Below are 20,513 nucleotides of genomic sequence, written 5' to 3'. Positions count from 1 at the left end.
CTCTTGAACCCTGGAGGCGGAGGTTGCAGTGCACTGCACTCCAGCCTAGGCGACAAGAGTGAAACTCCATCTCAAAAAATAAGTTAGATTTGTTTCTGATTTGTCTGATTTTCCTATTTAGTCTTCATAATCATTGGATTGAAATGGGAGTGTTTTTTTTTTTTTTTTTTTAAATACCACTTTTTAAACTATGGCTACTTACATTCAAAGCGCAAAGGATAGGTTATTTAACATAGCTTTAAGCAACCATGATGCTGGCTCAAGATTGGGAGTGGCAGTTTTTTCATTTGTTTAGATCAGATATCTCTTTGGATACTGTCTGAAATTCTCAAACGTCTCTACTACAGTTACTTTAGGGGACAAGGTTTTTTTGTTTGTTTGTTTTTTTGAAAGGCTCCAGGGCAGGGATGGGGATGTGTGCTTTGAATGCTTGGACATGGAGAAAGGTTACGGTTTTTTTTACTGGAACTTGTATAGGATTCAATCTTCAAAGCAGAGTGTTTTTGGACTATTTCATGCGGCATGAGAGAAGAAATAATTTTAGAGTATACAAAGCAACATTTTTTATTAGAGAAAACAAAACAATTGGTTTTTTTTATTTAAAACAATATTCTTTAATGTATCCCACCAGCAATCAGAATTAACATCTAACAGTTTTTACACCTACCTGGAAAATTCTGATCTTTTGGATTTGCTTCTCCATTTTGCCACATTCTTAGACTGGACATTGTCATTGTGAAATGGGATCAAGGATGCGCCTTCAGTATCAGGGGAAATGCACCATACCCAGTTAGCTCCTGGAATTGGGGATTCTTTGTTTCCATAGTTACCCAAGTTATTGATATTTCTAGGTTTGGGCTGGCATAAGTAATCTGGTTCTTGAGTTAGGAAGATATATGGTCTTGCTAATAATATTTTGTCTGTCACATCTGAGGAAAACTCAAAAGAGCATTGCTCTATGATTGCTTCCTGTTCAAAGAATAGTTTTGTTGGTAAAGTTTTCTGTTCTTTTAAGTGTTGCATTCTTTTTTTTTTTTTTTTTTTTTTTTTTAATGAGATTGGAGTCTTGCTCTGTCACCCAGGCTGGAGTGCAGTGGCATGATCCCAGCTCATTGCAACCTCTGCCTCCCATGTTCAAGCGATTCTCCTGCCTCAGCCTCCTGAGTAGCTGGGATTACAGGTGCCCACCACCACACCTGGATAATTTTTGTATTTTTAGTAGAGACGGGGTTTCACCACGTCGGTCAAGCTGGTCTTGAACTCCTGACCTCATGATCCGCCCACCTTAGCCTCCCAAAGTGCTAGGAAGGCATGAGCCGCCGTGCCTGGCCTTAAGTTTTTAATAGTTTATGAAGACTCTAAAATGAGAGACTTGATAACTTCTAGGATTAGTGCCCTGACACAATTTAAGGAGCATATTCTAAGTTTTTCAAGGAAATGATGGTTCAACTGCTTTAAGAGGTAAAGACGAAGAATTTCTGAAAGGCAGGTTTGCAAGCTTAGCATCCCTGACTTAGTGCCCCTGGCCACACTTCACATTTCGTATCTGGAGAGAGAAAAGGTAACCTGGAGTTAGGACAGAGTTTCAGCTCTAGGTCTTGCTAGCTACACAAGAGCAGAGCCCTAAAAGAATAGGTTCTCTTTTTCTTTTTTTACTGTCCTTATATACATTGTTTTATATGTATAGTTAGATTTGTTTGTCCTTGTATATTGTGTACATTTGTTTTGTCCTTATGTATTATGTATATTGTTTTATAGAGATAGCTACCTATATATAAAAATTATGAAAGAATGGTAAAGTTGTGATCTGTTTTCTTCACACACTCCACTTTGGGGACTACCATTGTAAGCACCAGACAACACCTGGGTCTTCTGAGGTATTAGCAGACTATGAGCCTCAAGCAAAAGTTTCTGCAATAAAATTCCGTAATTCCTTGGTTTGAAGAGGGCAGTGGATAAGATGCACTACAGCTTAATAATCACTTCTAGGCACACAAAGAATACCACCACAACAGCTGTACACATAAATTGTAAAGATTTATTTCTATTTCAGAAACTGTGAAATTGTGTGTCTTTGACTTAGAGAAATGTGATAGGTTGGAGAAATACTGACATATAAAGTTATACAAATTTCTTTAAAGGACTTCTTAGGGTTTTTAATACTTGAACTGGTATACTGAACATTCGAAGAGAAATAAAAAAGGTCCCAGATGACCCTGAAACCTTTTGTTTTGTATATTGTGGTAAAATACGGATAACATAAAGTTGGCCATTTTAAAGTACAGTCATGAGTCACTTAACAACAGGCATACATTCTGAGAAATGTGTTATTAGGTGATTTCATCATTGTGCAAACATCATATACTTACACAAATCCAGATGGTATGGTCTACTACACACCTAAGCTGTATAGCATAGCCTGTTGCTCCTAGGCTACAAACCTGTACAGCATGTTTCCACACTGAATACTCTAGGCAGTTGGAGCACAATGGTAAGTATTTGAGTATCTAAACAGAAAAAGTGCAGTAAAAATTCAGTATAAGATATTTTTCAAATGGTGCATCTATATATATATACACACACACACATATGTATACACATACACATACATATACCGTATATACCATGAATGGAGCTTGCAGGACTAGGAATTGCTCTAGGTGAGTCAGTGAGTGAGTGGTGAGTGAATGTGAAGGCCTAGGACATTACACTATTGTAGACTTCATAAACATCTTACATTTAGGCTTCACTAAATTTATTTTTTTTATTTTTCTTTAATAAACTCACCTTGGTTTACTATACTTTGTTTTCTTTATCAACTTTTAAATTTTTGTAAATTCTTTTGTAATAACAGCCTAAAACATAAACATGTTGTACAACTACAAAAATATTTTCTTTATATCCTTATCTTCTGAGCCGGGGCAGTATCTTGCTCTTTTGCCCAGGCTTGAGTGCAATGGCATGGTCATCGCTTACTACAGCCTTGAACTCCTGGACTCATGCAATCCTCCCACTTCAGCCTCCCAAGTAGCTGGGACTACAGACCTGCACTACCACGCCCAGCTAATTTTGTTTGGTTTTCTTTTAATTTTTTTAAAAATTTTTTAAGAAATGGGGTCTTACTGTGTTTCACAGATTAGTATTGAACTCCTGGCCTCAAGTGGTCATCCTGCTTCAGCCTCCCGAGTCACTAGGATTATAGGCGTGAGCCACCATGCCCAGCTATATCCTTATTCTATATACTTTTTTCTATTAAATAGTGGTTTGTTTTTGTTTTTGTTTTTTTTTCACTTTTTAAACTTTTCTGTTGAAAACTAGAATGCAAATACACACAGTAGCCTAGGCCTACACAGGATCAGGAGCATCAGTATCACTGTCTTCCACCTCCACATCTAGTCCCACTGGAGGGTCCTCAAGAGTGACACATACATGAAACTGTCATCTCCTATGATAACAATGCCTTCTTCTGGAATACTTCCATACTTCCTGTAGGACCTGTCTGAGGCTGTTCGATGGTAAACTTTTTGTTTTAGTAGAAGGAGTATACTCTTAACATAATAAAAAGTAGTGTATAGTAAATACATAAACCAGTAACAGCCGTTTTTTATCAAGTGTTATGTATATGTTATGCTTTCTTTTTTTTTGGAGATGGAGTCTCTGTTGCCTAGACTGGAGTGCAATGGTGCTATCTCAGCTCACTGCAACCTCTGCCTCCCAGGTTCAAGCGATTCTCCTGCCTCAGCCTCTCAAGTAGCTGGGATTACAGGTGCGCGCCACCATGCCCAGCTAATTTTTTTGTATTTTTTGTAGAGATGGGGTTTCACCATGTTAGCCAGGCTGGTCTCGAACTCCCGACCTCAGGTGATGGGCCCACCTTGACCTCCCAAAGTGCTGAGATTACAGGCATGAATCACCATGCCCAGCCTGTGTTATACTTTCACATGACTTGCAATGCGGTAGGTTTGTTTACCCCAGCATCACACCAACATCTGAGTAGTAAGTTATGCCATGATGTTATGATGGCTACTGTGTCATTAGGTGATAGGAATTTTTCAGCTCCGTTATACTCCTATGGGACTACTGTTTTATACACAATCTATCATTGATTGAAATGTCATTATATAGTGCACGACTGTATACAATTAAGTGTATTAAAATACCTTCACAGTGTTATATAGCCAATACCACTATCTAGTTCCAGAATTTTTCCATCATCCTAAAAGGATACCCCACACTCATTAAGTCATCACTCTTCATCCTGAAACTTTTTTTTTATTTTCTGAGACGGAGTCTTGCTTTGTTGCCCAGGCTTGAGTCCAGTGGCGTGAACTCGGCTCATAGCAATCTCCACCTCCTGATTTCAAGCAATTCTCCTGCCTCAGCCTCCCAAGTAGCTGGGATCGCAGGCACCCGCCACCACGCCTGGCTAATTTTTGTATTCTTAGTAGAGACAGGATTTCACCATGTTGGCCAGGTCTCAAACTCCTGACCTCTAGTAATCCTTCCACCTTGGTCCTCCATAATGCTGGGATTGCAGGTGTGAGCCACTGCACCCAGCCCTGAAACTGCTTTTGATTGAATCCTGAAACAATTTCGCTGACATTGCTCTGAAATATTCTGCAGAATATTTAGTATTTGCTACAGTAGGCATTGTGAGAATATTGAACACTTATTTGAAATAACTTATTTCTGTAATACAAAAATTCCTAATTTCAGGAAAATGGACATTTTAGAACTACAAGACATCTTATATAACATCCAGTCCAGTCCACACTGCTCCTAATTTAAATGAGACAAACTGAGCCCTAGAGAAGGAAAATAGCATGGCCAGTGTTAAAGAGCAGGTTGTCAGAGCCAGGACCAGAATTCAGTCTTTGACATCCAGTGTTCTTTCCGCTGTGTCATGCTTCTAGATTCAGAAAGTTCAATTAGTTAAATACTTTAAGTGTTTTGTATTTTTGTTTGATCAGTGGATAAATTAAGGTTTATAACTGAGACTACATGACAAGCCACACTGTGTGTCTGTAGATGGAGCATCTGTATACTTTCTGAAATATACAACTTTGGGGTATGATAGTATAACCACTAGCCAGAGAGGAGGGTAATTCAGTTATTCACATGTCAGTCATTTGCCCTGTTTTAGGTCACAAAGTTTCTCAATGTCAGCATTCTGATGTAAAGTGTCTTGCAAATGTAATAGGTCAGTTAGAACAATCTTTAAAGACACTTTCAGAAAGAAGTGACTTGAATAATGTGTTACCAGGAGGCTTTCAGATCAGAGCCATCCCCATGTAAATTTTGAATTTTGTCTTGGAAGTAACGTTCAGGTTTTTACATAGTTTCTTTGAAAACCATTCTGTATCTCCATAAGCAGTTATTAGTGATCAGATCATGTCATTAAGCCTTTGGGCCATTAAGATAAAACTAGGGCAACATATATTAATACTATTTTTCTTTTTAGGACAAGAAAGAAATGGCCATCAATGACTGCAGCAAAGGTACAGCTTTATTATCTCACTACATGTTAACATACAGGAGCATTATTCAGACAGAGGGGCTTTGGGTCAGGTGTGCGCTTGTACATGTGTAACCTTCCTCTGGGGCCTTTCAAGAGGTAGCTTTATAATTCTATATTTTCAGAGATACTATATAATAGTCATCTTAGAGTAACTGCTTTTGAATGGATAGTTCAGTCAGTTTCTCCTCTACTGGTAAATACATGAAGAAAAATTCTAGCCTGGGCAACATGGCAAAACCCTGTCTCTACCAAAAATACAAAAGTTAGGCAGATGTGGTGGCATGTGCCTGCAGTCCCAGCTACTCGGGAGGCTGAGCCCAGGAGGTTGGGGCTGTGGTGAGCCATGATTATGCCACTGTACTCCAGCCTAGGTGACAGAGTGACCCTGTCTCCAAAAGAAAAAAAAATTCAGTGCTATCTTGGCAACAGAACTCATGGAATAGAATTTACCTCCTGTAGTCTCTGAATTACTTTCTGTTGAGATTCAAATTGAAGATTGTAGCTGCTGTTAGAGCATTTGGATCTGTGTATTTTGAGAAGGGGGACAACTGTGATGAGGGACAGTTTCTGTTAGTGAATTGATAGTCTTTTCGGGTGTCATAATTCTTCCAAACCTACTTCACATCATTTTTTTTACCCTTTCAGATTCACAATGAATCAAGCCTTTGCTATATGATACCTAAGTTCTATTAAGATCTTATCATCCCACTAACTTTTATAGTGACACCTCAGACATAGGGTCACTACAGTTTTTTTGTGTTTTGGGGGGTTTTGTTTTGTTTTGTTTTTCAAAAATTGCCTGATAGGCCAGACTGGTGTCTTGCCTCTCTAACCAACTTCATGTGAAGAGTACACGTAATCACTTTGTCTTGCACCTTAGTCTCACAAGTTTTTCTAACAAATCACTATTTTTGTGTTTTCTATTTTTTTAGTTTTTCTTCTTTGGATAATAGTTTCTGGGAGAATTATAGAGTGGAAGAGAACCTTATATGTTATCTAGATCCCCTCTCACACTAAGCGTGTATTCCCCTGCTGTTACCAAAAAGGGATCCTGATCCAGACCCCAAGAAAGGATTCTTGGACCTCTCACAAGAAATAATTCAGGGCAAGACCATAAAGTGAAAAAGCAAGTTTATTAGAGAAATAAAGAAACAAAAGAAGGGCTACTCCATAGGCAGAGCAGCAGTCAGTGTGGGCTGCTCAGTGAAGTATACTTACAGTTATTTCTTGATTATATGCTAAGCAAGGGGTGGATTACTCATGAGATTTCCAAGAATGGGGCAGAGATTTCCCAGAACTGAGGGTCCCTTTTTAGAATATATAGGGTAACTTCTGAATGTTGCCATGGCATTTGTAAACTATCGTGGTGCTGGAGGGAATGTGTTTTAGCATGTTAATGCATTATAATTTGCATATAGGAAGCAGTGAGGATGACCAGAGGTCACTTCAATCGCCATCTTGACTTTAGTGGGTTTTGGCCAGCCTCTTTACTGCATCCTGTTCTGTCAGCAGAGTCTTTGTGACCTGTATCTTGTGCCAGCCTCCTCTCTCATCCTGTGATTAAGAATGCCTTAACCTCCTGGGAATGCAGCCCAGTAGGGCTCAGCCTTATTTTACCTAGCCCCTATTCAAGATGGAGCCACTCTGATTCAAATGCCTCTGACACTCCTATCTTTTTATTTAATTAGTTTGGGGCCCTCTCTACTGGCTTTCTTTTCTTTGTATTTGGTGTTTCCTTATAGTGTCTGAAACTGTTTCTATATTATAATATAGAAGACCACTTCTGATCTGTTACCAAGTTGGACTGGAACTAATTTTGAATGTACTGTTTTGTTTGGAAGAAGTTATTTAACCTATTTCCTTTATGTGAGGATGTGTGGGTTTGAGAAGTTTAAATTAGGAACAAGCTGCTGGTTTTCAGAGCGTCTTTCTCTGTAACCAAATGGTGAAAAAATGCCTTGTAAGCGTGATTAGCATGGTATATTGTTAGAAATAGTTCATTTCCATATGAAACAGTTTACTTCCAGCTGCAGCCCAAAGTGTAGGAGCCTTGCCTAGAAAATGAGGGAAAGGAGAAGAAAGTGTTTTCCAGCGAAAGTGTTTTCCACATTTGTTTTTGGATTTGCTTAAACTAATATTTATGTGGTTAGACATGGTCGTTATGGATACATGCATTGTATTCATAGGCAAATTACATTTATATCAATATGGTTTGTTTGTATCGAGAGCCCCCGACATCCCCCACCTCCACACACACACACACACACACACTCGCACTCTCTCTCTCTCTCTCTGTCTCTCTCCCCTCTCTCAATTCATAAACCTTGGCAAAGAGCTTATTTCTGAGGTCATATTGGAGCTCCAGGGTTTTCATCCTTGACATAAAGTTTAAGTTCATTCTCACCTCAGTCTCCTAAGTAGCTGGGACTACAGGTGCACGCCACCACACCCAGCTGACTTTTTTATTTTTTATTTTTTATTTTATTTTTTCAGACAGAGTCTCGCTCAGTCGCCTAGGATGGAGTGCAGTGGTGCCATCTCGGCTCACTGCAATCTCCGCCTCCCAGGAGGCGATTCTTCTGCCTCGGCCTCCTGAGTAGCTGGGACTACAGGCACATGCCACCACGCGCGGCTAATTTTTGTATTTTTGGTAGAGATGGGGTTTCACCATATTGGCCAGGCTCATCTCGAACTCCTGACCTCGTGATCTGCCCACCTCAGCCTCCCAAAGTGCTGGGGTTACAGGGGTGAGCCACTGCGCCCAGCTCAAGGTCTGGGGTTTTTTCAGAAAACCTTCTCCTGACCCAATATTCCCCTTCAATTGCTATACCATTTATCTGATCCCTCTCATTGAAATAATTGTCTATACTTGGCTGTCTCTACTTAGTCTTCCATTTTCTCCTTACTTCACTTCCATGGAGCATTTGGTGTTTTTTTTTTTTGTTTTTTTGTTTTTTGTTTTTTGTTTTTGTTTTTTTTTGAGACGGAGTCTTGCTCTGTCGCCCGTGCTAGAGTGCAGTGGCCGGATCTCAGCTCGCTGCAAGCTCCGCCTCCCGGGTTTACGCCATTCTCCTGCCTCAGCCTCCGGAGTAGCTGGGACTACAGGCGCCCGCCACCTCGCCCGGCTAGTTTTTTTGTATTTTTAGTAGAAACGGGGTTTCACCGTGTTAGCCAGGATGGTCTCGATCTCCTGACCTCGTGATCCGCCCGTCTCGGCCTCCCAAAGTGCTGGGATTACAGGCTTGAGCCACCGCGCCCGGCCGGAGCATTTGTTTTATCCATGCCATTGAAACCCATCTTGTAAAGGTCATCAACAGTTTCATCTTGCTCAATTTAGTAGTTGCTTCTCTAGCCTAACTTTACTTGACCTTACCTGCATTTAATACAGTTTATCATTCCTTTCTCCTTTAAAATTCTCTCTCTTAATTTTAATGAACTCTATTTGTTTTTTCCCTGCTTCCTTGGCTGTTCCTTCTTATTCTCCTTTGTTAGCTTTTATGTCAACCTCAACATTTGGAAGTCTCTAGTTCTTAGTCCAGCATGGGACCCTCTTCTTTTTTTTTCCTTCTGTATTTTCTCCCTAAGTGATCTCATTCAGTTCTGAAGCTTTAAATACTATCTATAAATTAGCACAATGTAGCCATTCCACCTTGTGTGTATATTTCAAAATACGTTATGTTTGTGTTATATACCATAAATATACACAATTTTTATTTGTCGTTTTAAAAGTTAAATTGAGAGGAAAATGCACGGATTATTTAACCTAAGAAATTAGAGCAACAAGCCGGGCACAATGGCTCACACATGTAATCCCAACACTTTGGGAGGCTGAGGCTGGTGGATCACAAGGTCAGGAGTTCAAGACCAGCCTGATCATTATGGTGAAACCCTGTCTCTACTAAAAATACAAAAATTAGCAGGGCATGGTGGCGCATGCCTGTAATCCCAGCTACTCAGGAGGCTGAGGCAGGAGAATCACTTGAACCCGGGAGGTGGAGGTTGCAGTGAGCCAAGATCGTCCCATTACACTCCAGCCTGGGTAACAGAGCAAGATTCCATCTAAAAAAAAGAAACTGGAGCAACAAAAATGCAATTAAGGGAAACAAAAGGAGTATTTTCATAAAGACAAAAGCCAAAATTAATGAATTTTTAAATATAAAACTAATAAATACATCCCATCTGTATGGCAGAGTTTCTGTCTTCAGCTCTGACTTCTGCCCTGTAGTCTAGTGTCCTGTATCCCACTGCAAAGTTGTTCTTTCTGCTTGGATGTCTGGTAGGCACCTCAGATATAATGTGCCCAGCCCCCATACACACACAGAACTTGCAGTTCATTTTTTCCATTCTAATAAATGGCATTACCATCCATTCCCTTGCTTAAGTTAAACCTTGGGAGTCATCCCTGATTGTTCTTTCATGCCACGTGGCTAATTAATTAATTAGCAAGTTCCGTGGGCTCAAATTTAAACACAATCTAATCCAGGTGCTGTTTTCCATCTCTACTATTTCCAGCTTAGACCAAGCCAACATCTTCTCTCATCTGGACCACTGCATTAGCTTTCCAGCTGATCTCACAGCTTTCAGTCTTGCCCCAATCCCCACACTGCAGCCAAAGCAGTCCTTCAAAACTGTAAATCAGAGAATGTCTGAAGCTTGCTTGAAAACTTTCCAGTGGCTTCTCATCACACTCAGGAAAAAGTCCAAACTCCTTTCCCTGGCCAAGAAGGTCCTCCACGGCCCCACATTTCAACCTCTGGTCCCCAGCCTGGTAACATGCCAGAGTTATTCTTATTGGTCCCTCTTCCTGGCACACTCCTCCTTAGCCTTTGACGTGGCTGGCCTCTCTCACATAGTCCCTCTTCATATTCTGAGACCACTTTCTGAAGTTGCCTCATTTCTCACTTCACTTGCATTTACATTACCTTGTTTTATTTTTCATTTTAGTACTATGACTATTGAAATTATATACCTGGCTACTCTTGCCTACTAGAATAGCATAAGGCTTCATGGGAACAAGTACTGTATCTGTCTTGTTTACCACTATAGCCCAGACATATACCAGGAAGCATGAATTTTAAAATTAAGGATAGATTATGAGAAAAGAAAAAAGTTCTAGAGCCAAGACCTTGCTTTTTTGTTTGTTTGTTTGTTTGTTTTGTTTTGTTTTGTTTTTTGAGACAGTATTATCGCTCTGTTGCCCGGACTGGAGTGCAGTGATGCAGTCTCCACTCATTACAACCTCCGCCTCCTGGGTTCAAGTGATTCTTATGCCTAAGCCACCCGAATAGCTGGGATTACAGGCCCACACTGCCACGCCCAGCTAATTTTTGTATTTTTAGTAGCGATGGGATTTCACCATGTTGCTAGGCTGGTGGTCTCAAAGTCCTGACCCCAACTGACCTGTCTGCCTCAGTCTCCCAAAGTGCTGGGATTATGGGCATGAGCCACCGCTGCTGGCCAGCACTGCTTTCTAATAGAAAAAGAAACAACTCGCAAGAAATTAGAAGAAATGCAGTATGTTGAACCAAAACATAGCAAAGGATTATTAGAAGGACAGCTGATGCTGGATATAGGAAAAGATATGCATCAACCACCTCATACTGCTGGAGCAGTAGTTTGAGGGTTGAAGGAACAGTGAGGATTTAACTAGAAATGTAATCTTAGTACTCAAGACCTAGAAAAAAGAGAATGATAAACTCTGCCACCAGACTGGTTTCCCTTAACTCCTTAATTTGTATCTTCAAATTATCTCTCACCTAGCCTGGCCAACATGGTGAAACCCCATCTCTACTAAAAATACAAAAATTAGCCGGGCGTGGTGACGCATGCCTGTAATCCCAGCCGCATGGGAGGCTGAGGCAGGAGAATCGCTTGAACCTGGGAGGGGGAGGTTGTAGTGAGCCAAAATCACACCACTGCACTCTAGCCTGGGCAACAGAGCGAGGCTCCGTCTAAAAAAGAATTCTCTCTCACTCTTTCGCTGCGCACTTGAACTCTGTGTTCTGGCCTGTCCTGGACTGGGTAAATGACAAGTGGGCAAAAACCAGGACTTGGAGTATAGACCAGGATATGGCAAACTACAGCCACAAGCCAAATCCAGCCTGCCACCTGTTTTTGATAGCCTAAAAGATAAGAATGGTTTTTACAGTTGTAAATGATTGGAAAGCAAAAGAAAAATATTTCATGATAATGTGAAAAGTATGTAAACTTAAATTTTAGTGTCCATAAATAGTTTATTGGAACACACCCACCCTTTTTTGTTCACGTACTATGTGTGCCTGCTCTCGTGCTACAATAGCATCACTGAGGAGTTGCGACACAGAGGGTCTGTCTGGCCCACAAATCTTACAGTCTTTACTGTCTTGCTCTTTATGGAAAAAGTTTTCCAGCATCAGGTATGCACTTGACAAATGACTCTTCCTTTCGTACCCTTGGAGGATGATTGGTGAAGGAATCTGATATAGCCAAAGACATGTAGGCCTTTTTTCTTTGTGATAAAAATTATTTTTTCTCTTCTTACAGCAATTCAGTTAAACCCCAGCTATATCAGGGCAATATTGAGGAGAGCGGAGTTGTATGAGAAGACGGACAAGCTAGATGAAGCCCTGGAAGACTATAAATCTATATTAGAAAAAGATCCATCAGTACATCAAGCAAGAGAGGCTTGCATGGTAAAACCTACATTTTTTTAAATATTTTTCCTTCTATTCTTTGTGTTGCTACCCAGTGAGTCCTAAATAATCCCTTCAGACTCAGTTAAATTCCATTTCTGTGCTTTTGAGGAGCTTATTAAGATATATGGGAGGCCAGGCGTGGTGGCTCATGCCTGTAATCCCAGCACTGCAGGAGGCCGAGGAGGAGATATCAGTTGAGGCCAGGAGCTCGAGACCAGCTCGAGAGACAAAACCCCATCTCTTCTAAAAATACGAAAAATTAGCCACGTGTGGTTGTACACACCTATAGTCCTAGCTACTCGGGAGGCTGAGACAGGAGAATTGCTTGAACCCAGAAGGCAGAGGTTGCAGTGAGCTGAGATCATGCCACTGCACTGCAGCCTGGGCGACAGAGAGGATCATTGAGCCTAGGAGTGGGAGGCTGCGGCAAGCTATGACTATGTCACTGCATTCCATCATAAGCAACAGAGTAAGACCTTGTCTCTTAAAAACAACCAACCAGGCTGGGTGCGGTGGCCTACGCCTGTAATCCCAGCACTTTGGGAGGCCGAGGAGGGCAGATCACCTGAGATCAGGAGTTGGAGACCAGCCTGACCAACATGGAGAAACCCTGTCTCTACTAAAAATATAAAGTTAGCCGGGCGTGGTGGCACATGCCTATAATCCCAGCAACTCAAGAGGCTGAGGCAGGAGAATTGCTTGAACCTGGAGGGTGGAGGTTGCAGTGAGCTGAGATTGCGCCACTGCACTCCAGTCTGGGTGACAGTGCAAGACTGTCTTAAAAAAAAAAGAAAAATGCAAATGAATAAGAAAAGTTAAAAATACAAATATAGCACTGTAAACATCTGATATGTATCCTTTCAGACTTTTTTTCTGTATATATTTATTTGTTAAATTTGTATTGATGCCCTCCTTTAGTGTAGGCTTTCTGTTAAAACCTGGAAATAGAGCCAAATAAAACTTTTTTTTTTTTTTTTTGAGACAGGGTCTCTGTCACCCACACTAGAGAGCAGTGGCACAGTCATGGCTCACTGCACCCTCGACCTCCCAGATTCAAGCAGCACTCCCGCCTCAGCTGCAACTACAGACACATGCCACCGCACCCAGCTGATTTTTGTATTTCCTATAGAGGTGGCACTTTGCCATGTTGCCCAAGGTGGTCTCAAACTCCTGAACTCAAGCTATCCAACTCAGCCTCCAAAAGTGCTGGGAATAAGGGCAGGAGTCACTGCACCTGGCCCAAACAGAACTTTTGTCTTTATGTAGCACACCCACAAACATAAATGCTTGGATTTTTTTCCCCCCTTTATTTAATAGGATCATAGACATATACTTAACTTGATCTTATTTCCACATTAGGATTATCGTGTTTCTCACATTCAAAATAAAGGCAAAGGATTTTTTTTTACCAACCCTTGTTTCTCTTCTTTTCCTCAGAGATTACCTAAGCAAATTGAAGAACGTAATGAAAGACTAAAAGAAGAGATGTTAGGTAAGCTTACTTCTTACTTTCACTTGATCATAAACAGCTAGGAACCTAGGATGGGGACATAGTGAATACTAGAGGAGAACACAACAGTTAGAAAAAGTTTCCAGGGCCGGATGCGGTGGCTCAAGCCTGTAATCCCAGCACTTTGGGAGGCCGAGACGGGTGGATCACGAGGTCAGGAGATCGAGACCATCCTGGCTAACACGGTGAAACCCGGTCTCTACTAAAAAAATACAAAAAAACTAGCCGGGCGAGGTGGCGGGCGCCTGTAGTCCCAGTTACTCGGGAGGCTGAGGCAGGAGAATGGCGTAAACCCGGGAGACGGAGCTTGCAGTGAGCTGAGATCCAGCCACTATACTCCAGCCTGGGCGACAGAGCGAGACTCCGTCTCAAAAAAAAAAAAAAAAGAAAGAAAAAGTTTCCAACTCTGCCTTTACTGTGGACTGCAGTACCACAGGGCTACTGACTTCTCAGTTATTTTGACCCCAGAAGGGGCAGCATGGCTGAGAGGATATTGGCTTTTTCGGAAACCAGATTTCCTTTTTTATTTTCTTGGGAATTGTTCTTGCCTGCAAGAATTTAAGCGTAATTCAGTTCCCTGGGATTATGCTTAAATGGAATTAAAAATCCTAGGATACCACCAACCTCGATTTCAGATGACAATTACATAAAAACCGTTGAGTTTCTTCATTGAATAATCACTCCTTCAGGTTCATTAGGATGCAGTCAAGATCATGAGAATTTTTATTTAGAAAATGGCCCTCAAAGTCCCTTTAGTGTTTGAGAACACACGAGAGGACAGGAATTAGGAGTAAAGAGAAAAAAGACTGGGGGTAGGGGTAGGTCAAATGGATTCATTTGATCCATGTTTAGTTATTTCTCGTATTTGCCAAAGCATTTTAGAGCTGGAATCAGAGAACCTCCCACGAACAATCTGCTTGAGTAAGAGGAGTGAGGGCTTCTGAACACAGACTTAAGTCTATTCCACTTGTAACCTGTCTGATATTTCGCTGGTCAGGATCTGCCATCTATTTTCCTTTATGAGTATTTTCTAAATCTGTTATTTGAATTACATTTAATACATTGCAATCATGTGGCCCTAAAGGAAAAATCATTTAAAATAAATTGGGCGCTCACGCCTATAATCCCAGCACTTTGGGAGGCCATGGCAGGCGGATCACGAGGTCAGGAGATCGAGACCATCCTGGCTAACACGGTGAAACCCTGTCTCTACTAAAAATACAAAAAATTAGCCGGGCGTAGTGGTGGGCGCCTGTAGTCCCAGCTACTCAGGAGGCTGAGGCAGGAAAATGGTGTGAACCCGGGAGGTGGGGCTTGCAGTGAGCCGAGATCGCGCCACTGCACTCCAGCGTGGGAGACAGCAAGACTCCATCTAAAAAATAATTAATTAATTAATTAATTAATTAATTGGGCCTGCCTGGCATTTACGGCCTTCCAGACATCAGTATCCAGCGAATGGGAACAAATTTCCCAAAGGATCATTCTGATAGCCAGGTCGATTGAGAGGAGGCCATTAACCTAGACTATCCAGAGTCTTCTGGCCCCTGCCGGCTAGAGACTGTAAAGACTGCTACTTCAGACTCGGGATAGCTCTGGAGCCCTCCCCAGATTTTCCAAAAAAGGGAGAGGGATGGGGGAGCTTTTCCCTTAATTTACTTATTTAATTAAACTTGGCTGGGCACAGTGGCTCCTGTGATCCCAGCACTTTAGGAGGCCAAGTTAAGAGGACTGGCTTGAGCCCAGGAGTTTGAGGCCAGCCTAGGCCACATGGTGAAACCCCATCTCTAGAAAAAATTAGCCAGGCATGGTGGCATGTGCCTGCCCGTAGTCCCAGCTACATGGGAGGATCAGTTGAGCCCAAGGGTTCGAGGCTACAGTGAGCGATGATGGTGCCACCACACTCCTCACTGGGCAACAGAGCATGACCCTGTCTCAAAAAAGAGAAGAAGGAAAAGAGCAAAATTTTTCTTACCTATTTTTACTAACAATGATGCTCTATTTTAGAAAAAAAAAAAAAAGTATTTGCATTTAGTATTTGAATTTCTTGCTAAAAAAGATGACCTTGTGAATGGCCATAGTGGATCTGGAAGGCATTGGTCTCTTAGTCTGTTTTTTTAAAGCCAGTCCAGTAAAGGGACTGGTGCAAACTAAAACTTACTGCCTACTGTTAGTTCCAGATGGAATTAAAACTTCCATTTGTCCTTGTCTTTATAAATTCTAATGCACCAGAATTTTCTGTCTCCAAGGCTTTGGGTTTTTCTTATGTCATTGTCTTCATTTGAAAAAATTCAAGTTGAATTCATTCCCTCAGTTGCTTCTAAAATGAATTCACCTGCCATTAGACTTAACCAATTTAAGTTGCTTTGTAAATAATGTGTGTTGTTACACATGTGTAGTTTGAATGGCTAGATTCTTTTCCCTTAATGAGTATAGAAATCATGAATAAGATACTGCTCTAGGTGTTACCCCATAGTAGATAACCTAGAAGAGAGAAATCACTCTTTACATGGAATTTCAGCCCCCACAAGAGCTTTTCTGGTGTTCTTTCCTCCTTGTTACAGATGAGGTAACTTTGGTTCATGTTCTGTTGAGATCCCTGGAGGCTAGACATTCTGAATGCAAATTCGTATCACTTAGCAGTTCTGAGCGAGCTTTTCACAGTGGACTGCATGATCTTTATGCTAGTTCCTGTTAAAATGATGACTTCTATGGAGTATAAGCAGTTAAACATTTTTTAAATCAGGTAGTGTGGTCTGGGTGTAGTGGCTCACACCTGTAATCCCAGCAATTTGGTGGGAGGCTGAGCCCAAGAGTTCGAGACCAGCCTGGGTAACATGGCAAAATCTTGTCACTACAAAAATTAGCCAGATGTGCTGGTGTGCACGTGTAGTCCCAGCTACTTAGGAGGCTAATGTGGGAGGATCACTCGAGCCCAGGAGGCCAAGACTTCATTGAGCCACAATCATGCCACTGCACGCAAGCCTGGGTGACAGAGTGAGACCCTGTCTTTAAAAAAAAGAAAATTATAAAATCAGGTAGTGTGATGCCTATTACAGCTTTTGTTCTTTTTATTCAGGATCACTTTAGCTTTCAGGGTCTTTTGTGGTTCCATACAAATTTTGGGATTTTTCTCTTTCTGGGAAGAATGTCATTGGTGTTTTGACAGGGATTACATTGAATCTGTAGATCACCTCTAGTAGTACAAAATGGGTTTTTATTTAGATTTGTTCTGTATTCTTTAACTTGTTTTTTCTTCCATATCTGTAATTTCCTTTTCATTAGAAAGAAAAGCTGTGTACTCCTTGAGGAAAAAATCCTGATAGGCATTATTAGTGGGTAGAACAATTATTTGCTTTGCCCTTTCTAGCCCGTCATTTATAATCTTTAGAACAGGAGACCCAGGGTGGCCATTAGTCCTAGTGGCACAGTCCTTGCTGATCACAGAAGATGATCATGATAGCATCAAGACGATCACTTGAGGAAAGTGGTCAGCAGCTGGAGTGGGGGGTTGGGTTTTGTTTTTTTGGTGTTTTTTTTTTTTTTTTTTTTTTTTTGTCCTTTTCTCTGGGATAATTAGCCTCACAGCCATAATAACCAAGGAATGTAAGGTTTAAAAGAACTTAAGGGTATATGTGGTTGATAGTGTGATGAGATGGAAATAGAAACTCTGCACATAGCATCCCAGGAGGCTCAGAGCATTTTTGAGCAACTAGTCATTGATGCTTTATTTGCTTTTTCTCTGATGTAATGATTTCACAGTTTTCTTAAATAGCTGGATAAACAAGTTGGCTGGGTACAGTAGCTCATGCCTGTAATCCCAACATTTTGGGAGGCCAAGGTGGGAGGATTGCTTGAGCCCAGCAGTTTGAGACCAGCCTGGGCAACATGGTGAGACCGCCATCTCTGCAAAAACTTTAAAAATTAGCCAAGGGCCGGGCGCGGTGGCTCAAGCCTGTAATCCCAGCACTTTGGGAGGCCGAGACGGGCGGATCACGGGGTCAGGAGATCGAGACCATCCTGGCTAACATGGTGAAACCCCGTCTCTACTAAAAAATACAAAAAACTAGCCGGGCGAGGTGGCGGGCGCCTGTAGTCCCAGCTACTCGGAAGGCTGAGGCAGGAGAATGGCGTAAACCCGGGAGGCGGAGCTTGCAGTGAGCTGAGAACCGGCCACTGCACTCCAGCCTGGGCGACAGAGCGAGACTCTGTCTCAAAAAAAAAAATTAGCCAGGCGTGGTAGCGCAAGACTGTGGTCCCAGCTTCTTGGGAGGCTGAGGTGGATCGTCTTAGTCCAGGAGGTCAAGTCTGCAGTGTTATGATGGTACCACCCTGGGCAACAGAGCCAAAACCCTTTCTCAAAACCAAAAAAAGAAAAGAAAAATCTCATGTGAAACCATAATATAGAAAAAAAAAAGTAGTGTTTTATATAAATTCAAATGTACGGTATAGCAATTATAATCAGAATAATCAGGTTAGTTTGAGGAACATAAAGATCTGAAGTCAGGTTTCATATGGCAGACACAGCCTTTATGAGTATATCTAAGCCTTTATGTGTATATATTGTTTCAATTTTACAGTATTAAATTTTTTGCTCACATAGGTAAATAGTTTAAAAAAAAAACAAACATTTAAAAGTAAAACTGACGAGACACTTTCAGCAACCCTGAAGCTCCTCTGCTCAACTGTAAGATTCTTAGGACAAACGCTCCATGTTACTGCTCTGCCCTCAGGAGTCCCTTGAGAAGTGTGGCTGTGTCACCTTATGGGAGGAGTACCTCCCTGGGGGTTAGTTCTTTGCACATGAGTCATTCTTTTTGGCAGCCATGCTGGGAGGGCAAGAGATTTATATTGGGATGATGCCACAGGTCTCCAAACAAACTTTGATTCCAAATAGAAAAGAATATAGGGTAAAGACATCTGTCATCATTTGCAAGTTACTTTATTCTGTTTGCTGGCCCAGCCAAGAAGTCTTTCAAGCAAGTGAAATTGTCAATAAAATCTGTATGTACATATTTTTGGTTCTTCCTTGATCCGTCATCTCAGTTTATTGAACTATGAGGTAGCAGATAGAGTCATCTACTTTCTCCAAAAAGTAACATAGACTGCGTGGGCTACTTTTCACATTGTCTAATGGGGAAGCTCTACCCAGGCAGTTTTATCCCTCTAATCAGTAGAGATGGGTGTTTACAATTCATTTTTTGATACACGCCCTCTCATCAACATTCTAATCACCAGTTGCAAAGCAAGTTAACCTTTTGGGGCTGCAACTCAAATATGGTGCCCAGAACATCAGTACCTGAGGACCTGCCAAAAATGCATGATACCAGGCCCTACCCCAGACCTACTGAATCAGAGATTTAGGATGGAACTCAGCAATCTAGTTTTAAACCCTCAAGTGTTTCTGATACACACTCAACTTTTTTTTTTTTTTTTTTTTTTTTTTTTTTTTGAGACGGAGTCTGGCTCTGTCTCCCAGGCTGGAGTGCAGTGGCCGGATCTCAGCTCACTGCAAGCTCCGCCTCCCGGGTTTACACCATTCTCCTGCCTCAGCCTCCGGAGTAGCTGGGACTACAGGCGCCCACCACCTCGCCCGGCTAGTTTTTTGTATTTTTAGTAGAGACGGGGTTTCACCGTGTTAGCCAGGATGGTCTCGATCTCCTGACCCCGTGATCCGCCCGTCTCGGCCTCCCAAAGTGCTGGGATTACAGGCTTGAGCCACCACGCCCGGCCAACACACTCAACTTTAATGACCCTGATGAGTTGAGAGACAGAGTGTAGAGGCAGCTCAGGTGAGGAGTTAAAGGCCAAAGGAGGGCATGGCTAAGAGGGGCATTCAGCTCTGCTCCGAGAGATACCTCCTGAGCAAAAGCAGCCATGACACTGAGTTTTATCTTTTCTTCTTTGTGTTGTAGCTGCAGCAGAGAAAAAGTAGAAAGCAGACATTTCAAAATGTGTGGTCTTCCAATTCACTAGACTTCAGATCTCAGCTCTCTATTTGGACAAGTTGCCACTGGAGGAATAGTGTCAGTTACATTACCACTTACTGGGTGTGCGGGGGATACCAAGCTTCCCTTGCCCCAGGTCCTGGGTAGGGAGTAGGTCCCAGAACACAAGTATGGCTTGTGTTCTGACCATTCCATGAGATGCTACTCTTCCTACCTTAACCAAGAGCTGCCAGGTGCCTATCCCCACCTTGACCTAGAGCAGCTATTTGAAACTTACCTACTTCTGTCAAAGAAACCACAGACACAAAGACAGGGCATTGCCCCAGTAATCCACCTTCCTTTCACCAGCACCTGCTGCTGCCCCTGCCCTGGCTACTCTGGCACACATGTGGGCCTTGTTCGTATCCAACCCAGGTTTTTCACTCATACCTTCACTTTCTAGGAACACATTCCTGTTCTCTGGTCTCCTGATTCCTAAAGTCACTCAGTTCACTCCTGGCCACTAGCAATCTGATGAGGGCACACTGTGAACTGAATTAAAAGAATACCATCTAGATCTTGGCATGGTGGCTCATGCCTATAATCCTAGCACATTGGGAGACCTATGTAAGAAGATCCCTTGAGCTTGGGGAGGTCAAGACCAACCTAGGCAGCATATAGCAAGACCCTGTCTCTACAAAAATAAAAATAAAAAATTAGCCTGGCGTGTAGCATGTGCCTGTAGTCTCACACTTGGGAGGCTAAGTTGTGAGGATTCCTTGAGCCCAGGCGGTCAAAACGGCAGTGAGCTGTGATGGCACCACTGCATGCCAGTCTGGGCAACCGAGTGAAACCCTGTCTCAAAAGAAAAATATATATATATCATC

General features: G+C 42.0%; 1 protein-coding gene across 4 annotated transcripts in view; it reads left to right on the top strand.

The window, feature by feature from the left end:
• The window catches only part of TTC1 (tetratricopeptide repeat domain 1), a 58,389-nt gene that overhangs the window by 29,186 nt on the left and 8,690 nt on the right, over positions 1-20,513 (top strand). For all 4 annotated transcript variants that reach the window (XM_023218858.1, XM_023218859.1, XM_023218862.1 and 1 more), the window contains exons 5-7: positions 5,462-5,498; positions 12,041-12,189; positions 13,630-13,684. In XM_023218858.1, coding sequence (XP_023074626.1) covers positions 5,462-5,498; positions 12,041-12,189; positions 13,630-13,684 — 241 coding nt within the window. The remainder of the gene's footprint in view (positions 1-5,461; positions 5,499-12,040; positions 12,190-13,629; positions 13,685-20,513) is intronic.

Source organism: Piliocolobus tephrosceles, chromosome 4, assembly GCF_002776525.5.
Source record: "Piliocolobus tephrosceles isolate RC106 chromosome 4, ASM277652v3, whole genome shotgun sequence".
Lineage (NCBI taxonomy): Eukaryota > Metazoa > Chordata > Mammalia > Primates > Cercopithecidae > Piliocolobus > Piliocolobus tephrosceles.
This window is presented reverse-complemented; position numbering and strand designations above follow the sequence as displayed.